Source organism: Botryllus schlosseri, chromosome 2 (assembly GCF_051294905.1).
Source record: "Botryllus schlosseri isolate E-star chromosome 2, Bs_hap1, whole genome shotgun sequence".
Lineage (NCBI taxonomy): Eukaryota > Metazoa > Chordata > Ascidiacea > Stolidobranchia > Styelidae > Botryllus > Botryllus schlosseri.
In genome coordinates this window covers 10,389,093-10,411,573 of record NC_137237.1, presented here as the reverse complement: position 1 = coordinate 10,411,573, position 22,481 = coordinate 10,389,093, and the positions used below count along the sequence as shown (strand labels likewise).

Below are 22,481 nucleotides of genomic sequence, written 5' to 3'. Positions count from 1 at the left end.
TCAGTGCTTTTTAGGGCGGAAGGGGCAGAAAAAATGTTGTTTCGGACCTGATTAAAACAAACAACCAGATAACTGCACCGACCTAACAGTATAACAGGGCTGTCAAACACAATCCCAATAAGCCAGACTATTTCCTCCGGTCTGTGGAGAAATTTATTACAGACCCTAGCAAGTAATCACCAAAGCTCACATTACAGATGGCCCAATTCATGACCTATGTTCCACTCCATTCCTATACAGTCGATGAGCGATGCTGTGCTTGTGTGACTATAGATAACAACCTTCGTAGGTTAGTTATCTATAGTGTGACGTTATATTGACAGACAATGTGTTACACCTCAATTTTGAATCCGCTAGTGGGCGCTAAAGAATGTCCGGAATTTGCTTCACAAAAATATGGTAACCCTATTATAGACCCATGATGGTTAAATGCTTATAAGTGTGCTAATATTCAATATATGATGCCCATTGCCCATATGCCATATATGCTATAAGATATAATTTTTCTCTCCGATCGTCATTTAGCAGAGTCTGTAGACGTTGGAAACGATTCGAAACGCTCTGTTGTGTACGATATGCATGTAGGGCTATTGCGACAGTAAGGTGTGCACTGTGCAGTAAGGTGGAAGCCTGGCCAGGTTTTTCCGGTTCAGGTCGAGTTCGGTCTGGAAGTATTTACGGTATATTTCGTGCCGAATGCCCATTCAATTAATCGACGATTAGTACTACTTTTCGGTGTCAAATAAAACTGCGATATCAACTTCGGGCTCAGGCTAATGCCATGTTTCGATCATTTGTAATGAAATTGAAGAGAGTTGATTATATAGATATTTTGACCTCTTTGCCAACCAAGTGTTTTACAAGAGCCTCTAGCCTCTAGCACAGAGCTTTTAAAATGGACCCCTGGGAGCAATTTGAGTTGGGCCACAACGATATTCGTAGTGGTGAAAAGTTCAGTTTTAATCGTCTTAAATTCCAGGAACTGTCAGATATATGTTATGGAAGGTGGGGCACTTTGGATACAGGGGCACAATGGTACACAGTGAATGTTTTTGAAGTCCGGCGGGAAGAATATACATTGCTTTATCAGCGGTAATCCCGACGCGGTTTGATCGGGCTGACTGAACTGGCGTCTTTGTGAAAAATTATCGAGTTTCTTAATTTTGCGATTTTAAAATGATTGGGGGTTTTGCTCTGAAGACGTGGGTGGAACACATTGGGACATTGTGTTTTACTTGCAATTTTTACGTTTGTTCCGTTCCCTGGCATTATCAAGCGGATTCTACTGTAAAAAGCAGTGTTGGGATCAAGTCACTACATTCGAGTAACGAGTTATTTCGAGTTATTGCACATTTTGGCTCGAGTCAAGTCAAGTCAATCGATTTTCGAAGGTGACTCGAGTCAAGTCAAGTCACTCGATTTTTGGAGGTGACTCGAGTCAAGTCGAGTCAAGTCAAGTCAAGTCAAGTCAAGTCACGAGTCAAGTCACAATTCAAGTCAAATTGGCCTTTCGAAGTATGAGGCATGATTACGTCATTGCATTTTGCTAGCTGTCTGAAATACAGATTGAGTGGTCTATCATTCTGAACCGATGAACGGATATAGAGTTAAATATACACGCAAGAAGGCGCTGTATCGCTGACATATAGGCCTACGTAGAAATGGTAAACTACGTAAGTAATTGCATAGCCTCAGTTTATAGTTCCCAGCCAAAATAGAGAATAAAGAACGAATTGATAAGATGCAATGCACTACCTATTAAAGAAATTGCTATGATACAATTCGAGCCTACGTCAATGGTTGAGGACTATATAAACTAAATTCGAATTCAATTTTAATAAGACAAGAGGTTTGTCTGAGGTAATAACAGAGAACAGACATAGACATTTTGCTATTAAAATACTTCACTACTAGTTTACGACAACGTAAGCTGTAAGCTTCGATCACTTCGTTTGCAGTAAATTTATTTGAAACAGAACAATGGAGGCTCAGTAAAACGCACGATCCTTGAATAATTGGTCGCTCTCACGGGTTACACCAGCGTTTCGCGAACAATCTGACCATGCGCTGTGCAAGAGACAGAGATTTTTATCGACACCGATTAGTTGAGGACTTGAAATTGACTCGGTGATTTTGCTCCGAGTCACGAGTCAATCCACATTTTTGATACGCCGAGTCAAGTCAAGTCAAGTCATTTTAGCTAAGTGACTCAAGTCAAGTCATACGAAAAAGGTGACTAGAGTCTGACTCGAGTCAAGTCATGACTCGAGTCATCCAAACACTGATTGAAAGAGGTTTGTCGATATGACGTATATTCATGACAAGAAGCTGACTCGACACTAATAGGGTTTGGTTGTTTGTGGTAGCCTATTCATGGTGTTCGTCAACTGCAATGGTCATTTACACCAGGCTAATATTTCTTATATTTTGATTCCGTAGCTGCCGACTTGTACCATGGCCCACGTCTTCGCTTTTAAAGACACCGCTTACGCGGATGAGATGGGGCGCGGAGAAGCCTAAAACCGCCAACACTTATGTAGGTATTCTGGAGTCGACTTCGGTCGGGGTCGGACTCGAACCTATCACCAATTGGTGTTGGAGCTGTGGATTATACCACTACGTTATCTCGCCACTTTGGAACAAAGGTTAAAAGTTTGTGCAGATCGTGAACTCAAATTGGCCAAGAAAAATGGGTTCGCGAAACCAGGACCGAAACAGTACTTCACCAGCCCCCGATCATGCGACGGGCCTTTTCACACCTAACACTCCATGGGTATAGCCAGTGTGTATGTTTGGTCTAGTCGCGTGATGCGCGAGAAAATGTTCATTACTGAGTGATATTCGTCAATTATATTGGTAATTGCATATATTATTTCTATTCGTTTGGGATCCTCTATCAGCTCACGGGATCAGATTTTGCGGTGGAAACTGAGTGAGGAAGGTGGTGTCTTCGAGAACTGTATGTTGTTATTTCGTGATACCCCGTCTGCTATATAATAAGAATTTATCGGAATCGTCCAAACCTACCAAACTAAACTTCTTACGTCGCTTTGTTAGGTTGAAGCACTGTTGGGATCAAGTCACTACCTTCGAGTCACGAGTCATTTCGAGTCATTGCACATTTTTACTCGAGTCAAGTGAAGTCAAATGATTTTCGAAGGTGACTCCAGTCAAGTCAAGTCACTCGATTTTTGGAGGTGACTCGAGTCAAGTCGAGTCAAGTCAAGTCAAGTCACGAGTCAAGTCACGAGTCAAGTCACAATTCAAGTCAAGTTGCCTTTCCCAAGTATGAAGCATGATTAAGTGATTGCATTTTGCTAGCTGTCTGAAATTCAGGTTGGGTGGTCATTGATTTCGAATCGATGAACGAATATAGAGTTTAATATACACGCAAGAAGGCGCTGTATAGCTCACGTATAGGTTACGTAGAACTGCTAAACTACATAAGTAATTGCATAGCCTCAGTTAAAAGTTACCAGCCAAAATAGAGAATAGAGAAACGAATTGATAGGATTCAATACATTACCGATTTACAAATTGATATGATACAATTAGAGACTGCGCCAATTGGCGAGGACTATTTGTAAACTATATTCGAATTCAATTTCAACAAAACAAGAGGTTTGGTTAAGGTAAGAACAGAGAAGAGAAATATAACATTTTGCTATTAAATTACTTTACTATACTAGTTTACGACAAAGTAAGCTGTAAGTTTCGACTTCGTTTGCGGTCAATATATTTGTGAGAGTGAGAGAACAAGGAAGACTCAGTAAAACGCACGAACCCGCTCTCACGGGTTACAGCAGCGTTTCGTGAACAATCCGAACATACGCAAGATACAGTGAGTTTTATCGACACCGATTACTTGATGACTTGAAATTGACTCCTGAATTTTGCTCCGAGTCACGAGTCAATCCACATTTCTGGTAGGTCGGGTCAAGTCAAGTCAAAAAGTAAAGTCATTTTAGTAAAGTGACTCGAGTCAAGTCATGACTCGAGTCATCCCAACACTGGGTTGAAGGTCATAAACAGTGACAGTCATGTCTTATGATCAGTGCCGGAAAGATGCCTTAGTTGCATTCATTATAGTCGTGTAGGCTACAAACTAACAATCTAGTTCAGAGGTCGCTCAGACTCAAATTTGCTCGTGGGTCAATCTCCTAGTTTTTGATGACTCTACAGGCTGCAAAATAATAGGGACATTCAATGTCTTTCTAAATATAGGCAAATATAGGCCTATACGTCGGAACCTTGCTGAATGACATTCCTCACTCATGAAAATGGGATTTACTGTGTAGCATTTTACTAGAAATATAATCACATTTAAAAATATTTCAATAATTATTTTGCACTTGCTTTCGACGTGGGCCGCGGAGACCCTTGATCTATTCTAGTTAGTGGCAAGATAGCGTAGTGGTACGGACCACAGCCAGACTGTTTAGAGTCAAGTGTACCTGTTTGATGCTGGTGTGATCAGACTAGATGACCTTCACGGTCTTATCGATCATTCCTATCTAATACCGAATACTGTGCATGCATATTTTCTGTACCACCACCACTGCCGTGTGTTATGTATTTTGGTTGGATGAAAATAAAGACTATCTTTCTCTCTCTCTCTCTCTCTCACAGATTTTTTTAGTCAACACAGAAGTTTTCGTAGAAAAATTTTCAAATTCACCAGTTTTCTTAACCGATGGTGGAGCTTTCAGAATTTTTGAAAAGTGTCCTATTTTTCGGATCTCAATATATAGTGACCCTAGATATAAAATTGTGCCTTCACGCCCCTTCCAATGGGTGAAGAGTAGAGGTCGGTCGATATTGAATTTTGCAGGCCGATACCGATTTATCGACTCACTCACATGCTGGCCGATATTAATGAGGAATAGGCCGACATCGATCATTGGGAAAGTTCCAAATATCGGCCTCGATAATTGGTTAGGTCGATAATCGGTCGACCTATAGTGAGCTAAACACACCAGTCCTTGTGGAGATATATCCCAGGTGGGTTGCAGATTCTGCTTGTACCACCTTGTTGGGTTGGGGCTGGTACACGAAGACAGAAACCCCTGGGTTATATATCTATTACATTGATGTATTTTACCCGAATTTTAACCGTTGGAATGGCGCAGAGGTGGTCAAAGTAGTCACCGTCGCTACTCAAGTAGAAGTAGAAGTAACGCCGGAATTTCAACTCAAGTAGAAGTAGGAGTGGTGGTTCACAAGTAAGTAAGTAAGTAGGTATTCTGCGCCTATTTTTGCCTACAAAACTGAAAACTGTCAAGTAGAAGTAGAAGTAGTCTAAAATCATAACTACTTAAAAAGTAGTGTGAGTAGGCAAAATCTACTTCAAGTACTTCAAAAAGTAGAAGTACTTCGTTACTGACCACCTCTGGGAATGGGTGTGAGAGTACAATTTGTTACCGGAAAGTGCCGTTAAACCTATTTACGCCCCATCGCTATGGCGGAAATCTGATAAATACACCTATTTTTCCACCCATGGATTTAAGTGTAGAGCAGAATTTGGCCGTGCAGTAAGTCGGCAGATCAGAAGTCATAATAAGGAATATCGGCCTGGTGTAAATGACCATCGTATATAGTCCAAACAGCAAACAACATGAAAACCCAAAATAAAACAATAACAACAATCTTGATGGTCAACTAACTTCTGGGTTTGTGAGTATTGGTCTAGTTATAGCTATAGTTATAGATGTACATTTTAAAGATATAAACAACTAAGGATCTTTTTTGTTTTTGTTTTTGACGTATTCATGGTGCTTGTCGACTACTATGATCATTTACACCGGACCAATTTTCTTCATTTCTTATCCCGTAGCTGCCGACTTGTAGCACGGCCCACTTCTAGGCTTTTAATAAGACACCGCTTACACGGATTATATGGCGATAGGAGGAGCTTAGACAAAGCTCCAACACTTATGTAGGAATTCGGGGTCGACCTCGGTCGGAATCGAACCCTCAGCCCATTGGTGTCGCAGCTGTGGATTATACCACTACGCTATCTCGCCACTAGCTAATGATCTGTTTTGGTTGTCGTAAGCCCTTCCATTTCCCACTTTCCCCGTCCTTTTGAAATGCCGATTCTATGTTCAACGCGAAGAAGCGATTGGCGCAGTATGCTAAGCGACACCGTCACGACACCAGAGGTTGTTGGTTCGAGTATCGGCCTTACAAGTGTCGGAGGTTTATCTCGGCTCCTCATCGCCGACCTCACTGCGATTACAGTGACTTAATAAGTCCAGAAAGCACAGTGAGCTTGAAAGGCGCAGCAAAGAATTATGAATGCCTGATTCGTCAAAGAGGGGGTGCAAGAAAAATCGCCATGGAAAAATGAATCGAAGTGTTGAAATTGTGTGTTGAAATCCTCGTAAGGCTATAAGCACCACTGTCGTGCCTTATCAATGCAATATGTTCTACAAATCACTGCTCAAAAGATTCGGTGTCGGAATCATGCGGAAATTTCCAACTTTTTGTATCAATTCAACTGCGGTCACTACTCCGAAAATATTAATGACTTCTTTACCTCGGTATCAAAAGTCTATATAGTTACAATACACGCGCGTCCGCGTCGTCAAACAACCATATGGTCGACGTAAATGATGGACGCTCTATCGAATATGCCAGACCTGCAGTGTTGGACAGTATCTCGCCGGTTATCCAACAGTCGTCGAGCATGTCCAAGTCCACATTCAAGTCGAATTACAAACAATTTTTACGAAATCAATCAGGGTTGTAATGAATCGAGTCACGATTTTCTGATGACACGACTTGACTCGAGTCATTTTCTCAAAATACGGAAATGACTCGACTAGGACTCGAGTCATTGCACATGACTCGAACCAAGTCATATGACTCGAGACTCAGACGGCCAAGACCGACATTTCATTGTAATTTAGAAGAGAAGTAAAGTAACCACACTATTGAAATTTCGTCTATTGGTACTGGTTCTTGAAAATGCGCCCAGAAACTGCTAAAAGTAAGGAAAATTAGTATATTATAAATTCGAACCATTCAATATCACCAAACAGAGTTATAAAATATGGGTTTAACAAAACTTTTAACTGGAAACTGAGCAGTCAACACAATGACTTGGACTCGACCCTCTGCTCGATGACTTGAGCTCGGACTTGATTCGGTGGTGAAGTGACAAAGACTTGACTTGACTCGAGTCAAAACTATAAGAGTAAGATTGACTTGTGACTCGGAGCCATGTGACTTGGTTACAACCCTGGAATAAATACTAGTCAGCCCTCAGGTGTTCCGAACCACGACCTGACATATCGATCTCGCCTTCCGACACATGCCACCTCCTGTCACCTCCTTTTGCCGCCTGTCTTTTATATTATCTTCTTTTACTTTCAACTCAGTGTGCATGTCTCCTTTTTTTACATCGCCTAAGCCAGGTGGGTGTATGATTTCAAAGACTACTCCAGGTCGTTTCAGCACCGTCCTATCTTTTCATTGTATAGCAGTCTTGAGGTGCATTGAAATGATGGAATTGTTAGTAATAACTTGAATTGAATTGCATCATCCTTATAGCTCATGCACTTGTGATTCAGTAATTCGTGTTATCCGTTATTAGAATAATAAAGTAGTGGCGTAGTTGTTATAGTTCTTAGTTCTAGCTGCGAGTGTTGAAAAGTGAGTAGTTCTAGTTCTAGCTTCTAGTTGTGCGTTTTGAAAACCTAGTAGTTCGTACAAGTGTACGAGATCTCAACGTAGCTGCCAATAAACTGCTGATATTATGACTGAATTGCTAAGCCAATCGATGCTTATTTCACTATGAAACATATAGTGGGAAACTTTGAAAGCACGCGCACAAAAAATGAAAAGTCGAGACGGCAATGATGAAAGATATTTGCAGTAGGCTACGGGTTTCCTTGTTGCCAGAAAGGTGGAGAGACCAGTTTTTGCTTATCATGTTGAATGTATAGAGAGCAATAACCACTAAAATATGTGCGAGTTGTTTTTTACTGGGATGACGAACAGGGAACAATATGTTCAGTCATTTATTGATTCATCTCGTTACGGGCAAATATTAGCCGTGTTATCGCACGGTTCAAGCAAGCGAACTTAGGTACACAAAGCGAATTTGCGACTGAGTTAACCGTAAATACAGCCATCAGGTAAGGTCTCGGCAACGTGCTAATCAACATCGTGTCGAAATTGGATAATGGATATTACGGAGGGGGTAAGGAACGAAGAGGTCGGAACATACGCCAATAAAGGTTTCCATCCAGACGCTGAAATAGTTACAGCGACAACGAATACTCGTAGTAAGTACTTCGTTGCTATATTGACTTCCAAGCCCCTTTTTTAGATAGTTTTCGGTTCTTTTTTGTTGTTGTTGTTGTTGTTGTTTTTGTTGCATAATAATGTATAAGCAATAAGCATTCATGGTGTTCAACATACATGGTCATTTGACACCTGGTCGATTGTGTTATTAGAATCTCTGCGTTTCAGCAGGCCTACTTCCGTTCTCGAATTTGTAAAATATCGCTTATATTCGCAATTTCGCAGTGGATGGTGACGTATGGTAAATCTCCAACACTGAAGGAGTCGACGTCGGTAGACTTGGACTAGCAGCACTGGAGTGTAGCAGTGCACTGATAGCCAACACTTTCGGTTGTGTTATTCACACATTGTCTCCAAAATCTGGCCGAAGAAATAACGCGGTATCATGAGCTTGTAAATCGGTTCGGTTTATTAGCAATTTTTATTTGTTCAATACACTACAAAATATCAACCTATACTTGTTGCAAGAAATGGCAAGAAATTATTCCGATTGACTTGTGCAATATATGAGTAAATAGATTGGAGAAACCTGATGTGATGTTTGGCGGCGAATGAATGCCTGCAAACTGCAGGTATGCAAACGGAATGCAAACAAACAAACAAACTGTGATACTCCCGTTCTCTATCGCTATATTCTATGATTGACAGTGGTGGACTGTCAGTGCCGTCTAGAATATTTATATTAATTCTGGTCTATATGAGGCGACCATTTTATCAATATAATTAAATACAGGATAACGTGTTGTTAGTTTGGTTTCATCCGAAATGTTACAACAATAAAATTTACATTGTAAATCGATGTGAGAAATTATAAATATGATAATATTTATCTTGAAACACTGACAACTTATTAGAAGCGACTTATATATCTGTATGGTAATGCGTGATACCTCATAGTCACGTTATCGATGACCGCGGTCGAGACCCTATTTCGTGTTGTTGCAGTTTTAGGCTTTATCCAGCTTGGCCAATGGTGATTTTCAACATTTTTCGGCCCAGATATTCGACAAATTCACACCCCTCTGAACCAATACATCTTTGAGTTTACTTAGCAATTATTTGCCCGGCTTGCTGATGCTCAGCACCTTGACTCGTCTGAGCCTTGTCGGCAATAAACATTTCAATTTCAAATTTGACAGCACAGTTGTGACAGCTGCACAGTGTGATATATTATTGATACTACATTCCAGGGATGTAATGACTCCAGTCACGATTTTCTGATGACTTGACTTGACTCGAGTCATTGTCTCGATATACGGAGATGACTCGACTCGACTCGAGTCAAATCTGTGTATTGACTCGACTTTGACTCGAGTCATTGCGCATGACTCGAACCAAGTCATATGACTCGCAACTCAGACGGCGAAGACTCACACTTCATTGTAATTTCGAAGAATAGTAAAGTAACCAACTTATTGGGATTTCGTCTATTGGTACTGGTACTTGAAAATGCGACCAGAAACTGCTAAATGTGAGGCAAATTAGTATAATAAAAATGCGAACCATTCGATATCACCAAACAGAGTTATAAAGTGGGTTTAACAAGACCTTAACTGGAAACTTAGCAGTCAACACAATGAATTGGACTCGGACTCGGGACATTTCCTCTGCTCGATGACTTGGACTTGACTTGGTGGTGAAATATAAATGACTCGACTTGACTCGAGTCAAAACTTTAAAAGTGAGATTGACATGTGACTCGGAGCCTTGTGACTTTGTTACAACCCTGCTACATTCTACTTTACGACGACTGAATATGGAAATATCTGTCAATTTTGACGGTGTGGTACATATTACGAAGTCAACTAGGACCCCGCTCCCATGTGTGGCAGTTACGACTCATGAGTTTGCTATAGTTGTAGATGTAGCTTTATAATATGCAAATTGCAGTGCATAAGAAGATAATCCAAGAATGCCTTTGGAAATGCATCAAAGACAATTTGGGCCTTCGTGCGAGTTGCCTCATGACATTCTCTCGACAATATCTATCGAATAAGTCATTGCGCTAAAATTTTACAGTTTTGGGAATCCTTCCCTTCCTGGCATTAATAAGTAATCCATTGACAGAAAGTCTACTATACACCGAAAATCATCTGTATTCGATAATCCGTTATAAACATGCATGTCTCCGATTCACCTCTGTAGCAATAGCTAATTTGTCGATGTCTCGAGTGTGTCACCCGTCACGGTCCGCCAAACTACATCGCTAGCCCCACAAAACCTTCCAAAAACTGATACGATACTTTTACCCACTTCTTGGATTTAGAAAACGAAGCATCTCATTGCAACAGCGAAAACATGTCAGTGGGTTCGAGACTAAGAATTCGCAACAGATTAGTTAGAGAATTCCTGGCAGAATGTCTCGGAACATTTGTGCTAATGGTGAGTTCACTGGCGGTTACAGACCGGCATTTATATCGGCCTAATACACGTGCAGTGCAGCAGACTAACAAATGTATCTGATTAAATGTAAATTATATTGTCTGGTGCAGGTTTTTGGGAATGGATCCGTCGCACAAACTGTATTGAGCAATGGAGCTGATGGAAATTTTTTGACGATATATTGGGCATATGGTATTGGAGTAACAATGGGAGTGTACATTGCCGGTGGAGTATCAGGTATATCTGCAAAGCGAAGGAAAGAGACCGTTTCCTTGAGTGCGGCATAGTATACCTCTTGCTACAGGCGCTCACTTGAATCCAGCGGTCAGCGTTTCGATGAGTGCGTTGGGTAAATTGCCGTGGAAAAAGTTACCGGTGTTTGTGACTGCGCAACTGCTTGGTGCATTTTTATCAGGACCTGTTGTATACGGAATTTATTACGGTAAGTGCGATGATACGTGTGCTAACTAGAATGACTGATGTGTCAGGGAAGTGATGCATAGGGATGTTGTGGACGTGAGGTTCACGTTCGCGTTCTGTGTGTGAACCTCAGAAATTTGGAGATTCGCGTTCACGATCGAACAGGTTCTGCACTGTGAACCTTTTCGTGCATTACGATTTCCGCGTCATTATAACGTGCCTTTGGATGAAATTCTTTGCTTTTCAACTGCTGACCACCCTCCGCAAGGCGCTGGCAGCATGATAGGAAACTCAGCACTAAACGAGCATGCGCCTTGCCAATTTCAAAAATTATTTGCTCGAAAGTTTGCTCGGAATATTCGGCTTTCCGTTTGTGAATCTTTATTTACTCTCTGCAGTGAGCTTTGCCCGCAATCACACATTAGCAAGAACGAAACCCACTACATTAGGAAGTCAGCTAATTGTGCTTAGTCAACCAATCAATTATTTACATCAACAAAATTGCTATAAAAATGCATTGATGTCAAATGTAAAAATCGTACGGGATTTCTCTTGATTTAATATCCTCATTGAATACCTGATTAAGGTGTTGGTCTACTGAATAACTTGTTTTTGAGATAATACCTGTCGCAAGTATACAAACCGGTCTTTCACATCTGTCGGGTCTAGCTGAGTCTTCGTTGAAATTGCATTGGCAAAGGGACGGAAGATATTGATTTTGTGGAATTATTATAGCATTCGATTGTTCCAGTGCTTCGGCATTGTGGCATAATGTGATCCGAGTAGTCACTAGGTATCATTTGCCCTAATATTTTAAATAGGCTTTTCGAAGTACAGAACTTCAATATCGCAGCAAACAATACGTTCGCATTGCCAAATTTATTCCACTGGAAGCTTTTCGACTGGCTCTCTTCAGCAGTGAACGCCAGTGAATGAGGTTACCCAAGTTCGAAATATAGAAATATTTTTGTCGCTGTGACGTAATAATGGCAAGTACACAGAGTCGCGAACGGCAGTAAACAGCGGAAAGTTGACCTTCCGAAGCGGGCGGAACAGAGCCTTTCAAAGAGGTTCGCGTTCACACGAATCGGAACCTTTCAGACGTTGCAGTTCCATATCGCATAGTGCTGCTATTTCCGTTAGTCGCAATCATGCCACTTAATGGTTTTTCGTAAACATCTTAAAGTTCTGGTTTAAAACACATTTAGTTAAATGAAACCCTAGAAACAAGACGAGTATCTGAAGATCAAAACGTTACGCGGAGTAATTTAATCGTAATCATGCATTTTGGATGCATGAAATTCAGTGTTCATTCAACGGTCCCTTTTTCGATATTATTCTATGTCGCAACGCAAACCATCCCTCTACATTTAAAATCATGATTGCTCTCCAATTGTGTGAACTGTAGCCTCACTTGGTAACCTGATATGGCGTGCTAATACTAAAATGCTGTGTCTTCACGAGCAGCAGATTACGTGACGTCTCAGAAGGATATAATGTCACGAAAATACTAACAACGACATCGCGCATTTTAGATGCCCTTAACGAATACGACGGCGGAACAAGGTACGTGAGTGGAGTAAATCAAACTGCATCAATTTTCGCCACATATCCAAAAGACTACCTTAGCATTTCCAATGGATTTTTCGACCAGGTGACACAGCATCTCAATATCATCACTTCAGTTTCCACGAGTTTTGAACGTGGAACAAATTTGTTTTAGGTCTTTGCGACAGCAGTTTTATTGGGAGGAATCCTCGCTATTACAGATGAGAAAAACAATAAGCCACCCGCCGGGATGGAACCGCTGCTGGTCGGTCTGCTGGTATTTGCTTTGGGTAAGTGCGGTACTGCTATAAATTAAGCATGATCAATTTTATATATACACACACCAAATTTTACCACAGATTTAAATATGACATTTTTTAATTCAATTCTCCGCTAGTCTAGCTGTAAAATCTGTAAAGGAGGTCGAATTGTCAAAAAGGAGTACGTTTAGGCCTTTCAATTTCCTGAAAAAAAGAGGACAAATCCTCCTAAAGGAGAACGTATGGCAACACTAAAATACGTGGAATAGGACAGGGTCAACTGAAAATCGCTATAAATGACGGATCATTCTGGAGTCGAATCCGAGTCATGACCTTTTTATTTTAATCAACACCACAGAAGTATCGTAAAAAGTGGGTAATTTGGGAGTAGAGTCAATTATAGGGATGGTGTGAACGTGGGGTTCACGTTCGCGTTCTGTGTGTGAACCTCGGAAATTGAGAGGTTCGCGTTCACAACAGAACCTTGGTAGGTTCTGCACTGTGAACCTTTTGGTAAATTGTAATTTTCACTCCATTGTAAGATCATTGGCTCAAATATATTGCATTTCAACTGCGGGCCACTCCATGCATGGTGCTGGCACCATAAAAAAAAATCAACACTAAACGAGCACGCACCATGCACCTCGACAACCTTAAAAGTTTTACTTGCTTTAATTGTTGCAAACATTTTCTCGGAATATCCAGCTTTCCGTTTGTGAATATTTACTGACTCTCTACTGTGAGCCTGACCCGCAATCGATATACGTAGTCAGCGAATGATGCTTAGTCAACCAATCAATGACATTGACATCGTCTTCTGATGTAAAAAATCGAACGGTCGTACTGGGTCAATCTTGACTTCATATTTACTCTATCATTAAAACCAAATCCGTGCGATTAAGGTGCGTGCTACTGCTGCATAACTTGTTGTTTGAGGTATCGGTAGCGAGTATAGAAACCCGTTGTACACTCTGCTCAATATCAATGTAGCACATTGTCCGGTCTGGCTAAGACCGTTAAGGCGTAAGCTTATATTCCTTGGTAAGTTCTCGTCGAAATTGTTGGCAAAGCGACGGAATGTACTGATTTTATGCAATTATTATATCCTTTGATTACCGCGGTTGATACATTTAGCGACGTTTGAAACGCCGATACTTCAGCATTGTGGCATTATGTGGGCCGAATCTTCGCTAGGTATCGTGTACAATGTACATTAATATAGGGCAGGGGTCACCAATCTGGTGCCCGCGGGCACCAGGTAGCCCGCGAGGACCAGATGTGGTGCCCGCGAGCCTGTTCTAAAAATAGATCGAATAGCAGCATTTGCCAACGTTCGTCAGATTATCACCAGTAAGCTCTTAAATAGATAAATTGAGTGATTTAGCTATTGTTGTTTAAATCACACTATAGCATGTGACTTAGAAATGACAATACATATATATAAACACTTAAAATGATGATATCAAATATCCCCAATTACAATTAGTAATATACCAAGATGTAGTAGAATAACAAGATATCGAAGACGTAGAATAGCACTACTGCGTATTGCCCATACATGCTATATGACGGCATGCCATCCACGGTCTTCTTGAAAGGGTCGGGGGTTCCGTTATGGTAGCTCGACGTCCCGGACAATGCCAAAGTAGTAAACAACATTACTATCCGGCAGCAAATGGCGGTGACGTACTAGAAGATGCAGTATGGCCAATGAGTATTGCATATTTTGACAGAGCTTGTCTCTCTTACACTCAACGCAATTTATAGTACCATGTTTCTAACTTTCTGTAATCGATGCTGCTGTCAGGTATAATGAAATCTGTCATGTCTGGATGCTGAACAGTTAGAGATTGAAATTGTACCACTGCAAAATCACCTCCACCTCAAAGCCCACAAGGCTGCAGCAAACTTTTGGTGCCTTGTTGACACGGAAAAGTACAGTGGTAAATGCGCAGCAGCTATGAAGGTTGCGAGCGTGTTTGGTTCGACTTATCGTTGTGAATCAGCCTTTGCGGACACGACATTCATCAAATAACAAACACAGAACACGCCTCACTAATGTACTCACTCAGATTTGCAGTGTAAGTTACATACCAGAGTACAGCGCACTAGTTGATAGCATGCAATGCCAGGCCTCCCACTGACTGGTTTAGAAACAGATAACACGATGTCCAGTATAACGTGTGACGAGATTTATTTTAAAATCTGAGCTTACAGTTGTTATATAATTTATATAAACACGGTGCGAAGTAATTCGTGATTTCTTAAAAAGTCTTACTGGCTAGCTGGTTGAAATGAGATGTTTTTATTTAAAAGAATCTCTTAGAAGTCTTACCGCTATGCGATACCTGCCCAATGCTATGAATGTCAAAGCGGAAATTGTGTCTGACATGGATAAACGGCGGGAGTAAATGGTCGCCCGTCGCTTCAATCAGTACCCAAAAGTAGCCCTTGGTTGCAAAAAGGTTGGTGACCCCTGATATAGGGCATACTAGGCTATCACTTCATTGAAAGAAAGGGTTGGAATTGGCAATATGACGTCACGAGGTTCACGTTCGTGTTCACACAGAACCTTTCAAAAAGGTTCGCGTTCACACGAACCTGAACCTTTCAGAGGTTCACACCATCCCTAGGTCAAAGTATTGTTTAGTAAACTAAACACACCATGATTTCAGTAAATATTTTAAAATCAGCTGTAATTTTTATGAATTTTAAAAAGTGTGCTCATTTCGGGATTCCAAAATATGCTAATTAGGGTTGCACTTAAAACGTAAATCAATTTAAAGCAAATTTGCTTAAAACAAGTCGTTGGCGACAATGTTAGAGATTGCAGGATGCCTCTTCGCCACTTACGCAAAATAACCAGTGCGCCGACGCACCAAGGGTTACAAGGGTCGCATTTTAAAACAAATGGTTGTTCAAAACACTTTGTTTAAAACATGTTTTAAACCAGGGGTCGCCAACTCAAAACGGGTCACGGGCCACTTTTCAAAATTTGTAGAGGCCGCAGGGCCGCATGACTTCAATATCGAGACTAAAATAGGCAACGCAGTTTAACATGCAACCACGTTTTGATAACTCTACGTCAGCACAACGTTGTTGTGCTCTCTAACATGGGCGATGGGCATAGTAAGCCGATATCAGTAAATCGATTTGTCCGGAGTTACCGGCAATGGACAATGGACAGGACAGTTTAACGTGGATATTTGGCCTCCAGCAGTTAGTTTATTACGACTATGTACCGGAATGCGGCCGTAGGCTAAGTAATTGAAATGCGGCTGTGAATAGCGAAAGGGTTGGCCAGCCCTGCTTTAGTTGCTGAAGAGTGTTGTCAGGTATCGTACGCAGTTCATAGTTCAAAATATAATGAAGGTGATGATCATGATATTTTTTGTTGTATTTGTATTTATTCATTAAAATAATATTTCTTTTGTGGTAGGCTTAAGTATGCCCATCGCCAGGCCGTGTTATTTTTGGCATTTCAGTAGCCAGATGCCAAAACTGCCAAAAATAAAAATTTGAAAATGCCAAAAATAAGCAATTTTTGGCATATGCCAAAAATAACACGGCCTGCCTAATAGTGTATTTCGTTCATGGTGTTGTGTTAACAGGACCGCGTTACAAGCGAGAAGAGCGTTTGTGAAAGGCAGGTTTCTTAATCTGGGTCCAGCCCACCCATTAGGGGTGAAAGCATGGTGTCCTAAATGGCGTGGGCACAGCGACATTGAACGGCTGACTGCATTTGGTTTACGTCATACTTTCCATTTGTCGAAAGGCAATTTTACGACCATTTTTGACCGGCTTGTCGAGCGCTAAATTTGATAAAACGGGTATCAATGAGAAGCTGCCGCAGTACTGATTATTAAAATATAAATTATATTCTGGTCATGGAACTGGAACCCCAAAAATCAACCACGATTTTTGCATTGTGATCGAGTTGAACATTGTGACGCAACAAACAGTCTGGCTATTTCTGAGCTGCATAGTCTCGTTTTGCCAGACAGTCTTGTTGCGTCAATGTTTTTAAACAAGCTAACCTTCCCAGGACTCTTCCATGCGAGTTGGTAATATTAAAGCCACCTGAAGTGACAAAAGTCCTCCGAAAATATATTGGTAGACTGAAGGAGAAATGATAGTCACGCTACTAAATAGGATGTGTTGAGAGACAACACAGGAAACTCCTGGAAAAGGATCGGGAAGAAAATTCTTTCCGCGATGAGATCGATGGCACTGGCGAAGTGATCGCTTTTCATGATGCATGGAAGCCGGTTCGGCCCTCCAAAGATTTTGAAGCTCTGAAAACCTTTTGTGGATGACTGGCAACATTCTGTCCCTCAACGGCTACTGTTGAAGCCGATATTTCCCAGATTCGCTGGGCGAGAAGTGAATTTAGGAGAAACTTAGCTGACCTGAGTTTGGAAGCACTGTTACAGTGCAAACGATTTAAGCCTATTCAACAGCTGTAACAATCAGCTGTTGAGCGTGTTTGTTAGGCTTTTCTTTCTTTTTTTTTTGCTTATTGGCACCGATTCCGATGGATACTGCAAATTTTGTGGTCTCGTTTGATATTATTAACTTATGAAATCGTTAGGTTTTTTCTTCTTCTTATTGATTGTTGGCACTGATTATACGTGGGTGCTGCACATTTTGTGGTGTCTTTTGACAAACTAGCCCAAATAAAGCGTTTTTGTGACTAATTCGAGGCTGAAACTATCTATTTAGAGAACGATGCCAAAACTGCCAAAAATAAAAATCGAAAAATGCCAAAAATAAGTTATTTTTGGCAGTTTTGGCATATGCCAAAAATAACACGGCCTGCCCATCGCCCATGTTAGAGAGCACAGCGTTGTACTGACGTAGTGTTATCAAAACGTGGTTGTTAAACCGCGTTGCCTATTTTTATCTCGATATTGAAGTCATGCGGCCCTGTGGCCTATACGAATTTTGAAAAGTGGCGACCCTGGTTTAAAACATGTTTTAAACAAAGTGTTTTGAACAAACATTTGTTTTATAATGCAACCCTTGGTAACCCAACATGCATTTGTTCGTCAACGCATAAGTTATTTTGCGTTAAGTGGCGAAGAGGCATCCTGCCATCTTTAATTTGTCGTCAACGACTTACTATAGATCTGGTTGCTATTTTGACTTCAAAGACGTATAGATTAAGTCGAATTAATTCTAAAACAGAACCACTTGGGTAGCAGATTTAGAGAAAACCTTGTTTTTCACTCAATATAAGATGCGTCGTTACTGATCAGTGATCACACCTATACTATTCCACTACAGCAGTGGTTCCAACCTTTTTCCACCCACGTACTATTTCGAGGTTTTCTGCAGTGCTCGCGTACCACCTACATACTGTACTTGTACAAATTACGTAGGTTACGCGCGCCGAAGTTGGTCAATACACGTTTCCACCATGTATGACGTCATAATCACGTATTAAACCTTCGCGAGGCGTAATAACAAATTCTATTAAACTAGGCCTCATCAGCCAGGGTTGATGGTAATTGTTTTTTCCCCACCAGTCACAAGAAGAACAACACAATGAAATAACAACAAACAACAAAAGTCAAATCATTTAATGCGATGGCTGCGTTTGTATATTTTTCACTAGCTGGTCGATGCGTGGCATCATAGTGTCCTATATGGTGTCGACTCAGGCAAATCTCACGCCTCAGTGAAATTGATTCACGTCACAATTTCCATTTGGCTACAGGCAATTTGACGGTCATTTTTGACCGGCTTGCCGAGAATTCAATTTGGTAAAACGGGTATCAATCGAAAGCTGACTCTGCACTGATTTTGAAAATATAAATTTTATTCCGCTCGTGGCCCTGGAACTCCCACAATCAGCCTCGAATTTTTCATTGTTATGGAGATTGGGATTGGGACGCAACAATGCTGTCTGGCTCTTTTTCTCTTGATCCACTCTCTCGTTTCGCCAGACAGCATTGTTACGTCCTGAGCTACTCTCTCGTTTCGCCGGACAGCATTGTTGCGTCCAAATGCCAATCTCCATAACAATCAAAAATTCGAGACTGATTGTGGGAGTTCGAGGGCCACGAGCGGAATAAAATTTATATTTTCAAAATCAGTGCAGAGTCAGCTTTCGATTGATACCCGTTTTACCAAATTTAATGCTCGGCAAGCCGGTCAAAAATGACCGTCAAATTGCCTGTAGTCAAATAGAAATTGTGACGTGGATCAATTTCACTGAGGCGTGAGATTTGCCTGTGTCGACACCATATAGGACACTATGGTGGCATAGCCTACGTTTGCTCACAGCGCATCGAAAGTCATGCATGGGCGCAACAAGTCGGTTTCGTTTCTTCGACTTGATATTGATCAGGGATGAAAATCCTTGCTCGCACTCCCATGTAGCAGGGGAAATTAGCAGCTGGAGAATAGCGTGAGAAGCTAGCGTCGGGTACAAGGAGGCCACGCTAAGCCAGAAGTACTAGACGGCTTCAGAAAACTCAAAATAAACCCAACCTGAACAAATAACTCTCTTCGGTTGAACAAAACATAATCTACTCGCGTACCACCTGGAAGACCTTCGCGTACCACTAGTGGTACAAGTAGCTTACCACAGGTTGGGAACCACTGCACTATGCACTACAGCAGGGGTGGGCAAACTACGGCCCGCGGGCCGCATGCGGCCCGCAACACCGTTCTGTGCGGCCCGCGAGAGTCTAAAGAAACTCATTAAAAATATTGAAAAAATGCGTACTAAAAATCGATATAATACAGGGACTTGATTAAACTTTTTCTTAGTATATTACACCATGATAATTCTAAGGCAGTGGGTCTCAACCTGGGGGACGCGTGCCCCTTGGGGTCATGAAATTATCTGAAGGGGATCGCGAAGCTGAGCTCAACTGAAAAATTTTTCGCGCTTCGCGCGATTTACTTCCGAATCATAATTATTGCTCTATATTTAGTATGAATTTCATATTCAAAAACCTCTCATCAATAGTCGGAACCTCCCATGCCACCAAAATATCCGTTAGGTTTGCTATAGCATCCTGGTTGCGTTTTGTGATATGACGATAAGGGGGCCCGAAATCTACACATGTAGTAGAAGCGTGTTTGAAGCTAACATGGTTATGATGCTGTCAGCATGGTGTGTCCTAAAACTAAACCCAAAGCGGAATTGATAAATCTACGAACAGATCACTGCTCAGTGAGCTCACAGATTTAAATTTAAATTCTGTTCTAAGAATCGGGATAACATACTTTCATCTCTATAGTTTTGACAAATTGGTTATTGAGGTCGACCAGCCTATGAAATCTTGCCATCGTTTCTGGCGCGTGTACGATATCATCATAGCAACGTTTGGATTGTTTCAAATAAGCATATATATTATCTCCATGTCCTCACTATATAATCAAATACCAGCAACATTGCGTTTTGGTTTATGATCCCAATTTTATATAGTGCAGCCCGCGAATGGATTAAGATGTTGAATGCGGCCCGCGAGCTCAAAAGTTTGCCCACCCCTGCACTACAGTATTTGTAAAATTCACGTATGTGCTAATTAGGCTTGTATTCCAGCACTGCGAATCAAAATCGTTAAATCACGATATTATAATTATAAATCGGCGCTTTCTGTTTTCCCCCATCATAGGCAACTCCTACGGAACAAACTGCGGTTACGCCATCAATCCTGCAAGGGATCTTGGACCTCGCATATTCACAGCTATCGCTGGATGGGGAGGAAAAGTGTTCACGTAAGTGTTGGTTGCGTCCGTAATCCCCACGTCACTCAATCCAAAGTTTGCAGGGCACCAGACGGAGCTTATTGGTTCTGGGTACCGATCGTGGCACCGATACTCGGTGGCCTCATCGGTAGTTTCGTATATGAAATGATGATCGGACTGCACTTGCCATCACGTGACACAACGAATCGGAGTGAAGATGAGTATTACAGTGAAATGCGTGAGATTGACAAAGACTGCAGCGACTTAATTGTGTCGGGGAAGCGCAGTGGAAATTCCTCGGCATTGTAGATGGGAACGCTGCACAGTGCACACTGTCCTAGTATTCAACTATTCATTATTTCAAGCTGTTCCACACCTTCTCAGTTTTTACACAGGCGTCCTATATGCAGATACAGTTTTCAGGGTCAAATATGGAGACAGTGTGGTCAACTACCTTCTTTCGTGAACTATACACTGTTATTATACACTTAAGATGCGTCACTCATCGCCAGGTTATGAACATGTGTTGGCTACATGCCATGAGGTCGGATGTGTTTTGATTCGTGACTTTGAAAATCCAGAAAAATATATTGTCTCAGTCAATATGTCGCGGGTGTGGGGAATGCATAGTAGTGGCAGGGCAGTTATCTTGCAATCGTAGCAGGGACGTGCGGCGTATGGCAGCTAATCACTAATTGTGAATATTACTCCCGAAATTACGCACTTTGCTTATTTATTGTCTACAAATAGGGCGAAATGAGAGGTGAGGCAGAGACGAGCCAGGCCTCACCTGTGTGTTAGCGATCCGAGATCAGAATTTATAATAACTAATATACCATCGAATGCTATTACTGCACTGATTTTGAAAATCACAATATTATGGCCACGCATTCGAAGAGCGGGTTGTAATGACTCGAGTCACGATTTTCGGATGACTCGACTTGATTCGAGTCATTTTCTCAAAATACGGAAATGACTCGACTCGAGTCAATCTGTGTATTGACTCGACTTGGACTCGAGTCATTGCGCATGACTCGAAGCAAGTCATTGACTCGAGATTCAGACGGCCAAGACCGACATTTCATTGTAATTTCGAAGCCAACACATTATTGGGATTTCGTTTGTTGGTACTGGTGCTTGAAAATGCGACCAGAAACTGCTAAAAGTGAGGAAAATTGATATATTATAAATGCGAACCATTCAATATCACCAAACAGAGTTAAAAAGTGGGTTTAGGAAGACTTTAACTGGAAACTGAGCAGTCAACACAATTACTTGGACTCCGACTCGAGTCATAATACCATGACTCGGACTCGATCCTCTGTTCGCTGACTTGGACTAGGACTTGACTCGGTGGGAATTGAAAATGACTCGACTTGACTCGAGTCAAAAATATAAAAGTGAGATTGACTTGTGACTCGGAGCCTTGTGACTTGGTTACAACCCTGTCGAAGAGACTCTTCAATAGCATTCAATATTGGAATAAACCCGAATACTTTCGACTGATACTCGTAAGAGGCAAAGGCGTATATATGCGTAGGCCATCACTTATATATATATATATCATGTATCATCTGGCACTAGTATAGCCTGTAGGGGAAACTTTGCCTAGTTGCCCCGCTTGCTCGGTAATTTGATGAATACGAGGGAGTAAAAATCACTGTTTCTTTATTGTGAGCGACTTTGAGAGAACAGACAGTGAAAGCTTCTTATGAGCGCTATCGAAGCATAGTGTCCTATATGCTGTTTGGCTATTTTCCTCTTGAGCTACTCTCTCGTTTCCCCTGACAGCATTGTTGCGACTCTTGGGGTGACGAGTAACAAGGCATTTATAGGCCATATCGCAGTGTTGGGATG

General features: G+C 41.4%; 1 protein-coding gene across 1 annotated transcript; it reads left to right on the top strand.

Moving 5' to 3' along the window:
- The first annotated feature begins 7,937 nt into the window (after positions 1–7,937).
- LOC145433460 (aquaporin-3-like) lies at positions 7,938–21,227 on the top strand. The gene is made up of 8 exons (XM_080310574.1): positions 7,938–8,291; positions 10,577–10,692; positions 10,803–10,929; positions 10,997–11,134; positions 12,648–12,766; positions 12,836–12,950; positions 20,552–20,654; positions 20,708–21,227. The coding sequence occupies exons 1-8, from the start codon at positions 8,189–8,191 to the stop codon at positions 20,931–20,933; spliced, it is 1,047 nt and encodes a 348-aa protein (XP_080166700.1). The 5' UTR covers positions 7,938–8,188; the 3' UTR covers positions 20,934–21,227.
- The last annotated feature ends 1,254 nt before the right edge of the window (positions 21,228–22,481 follow it).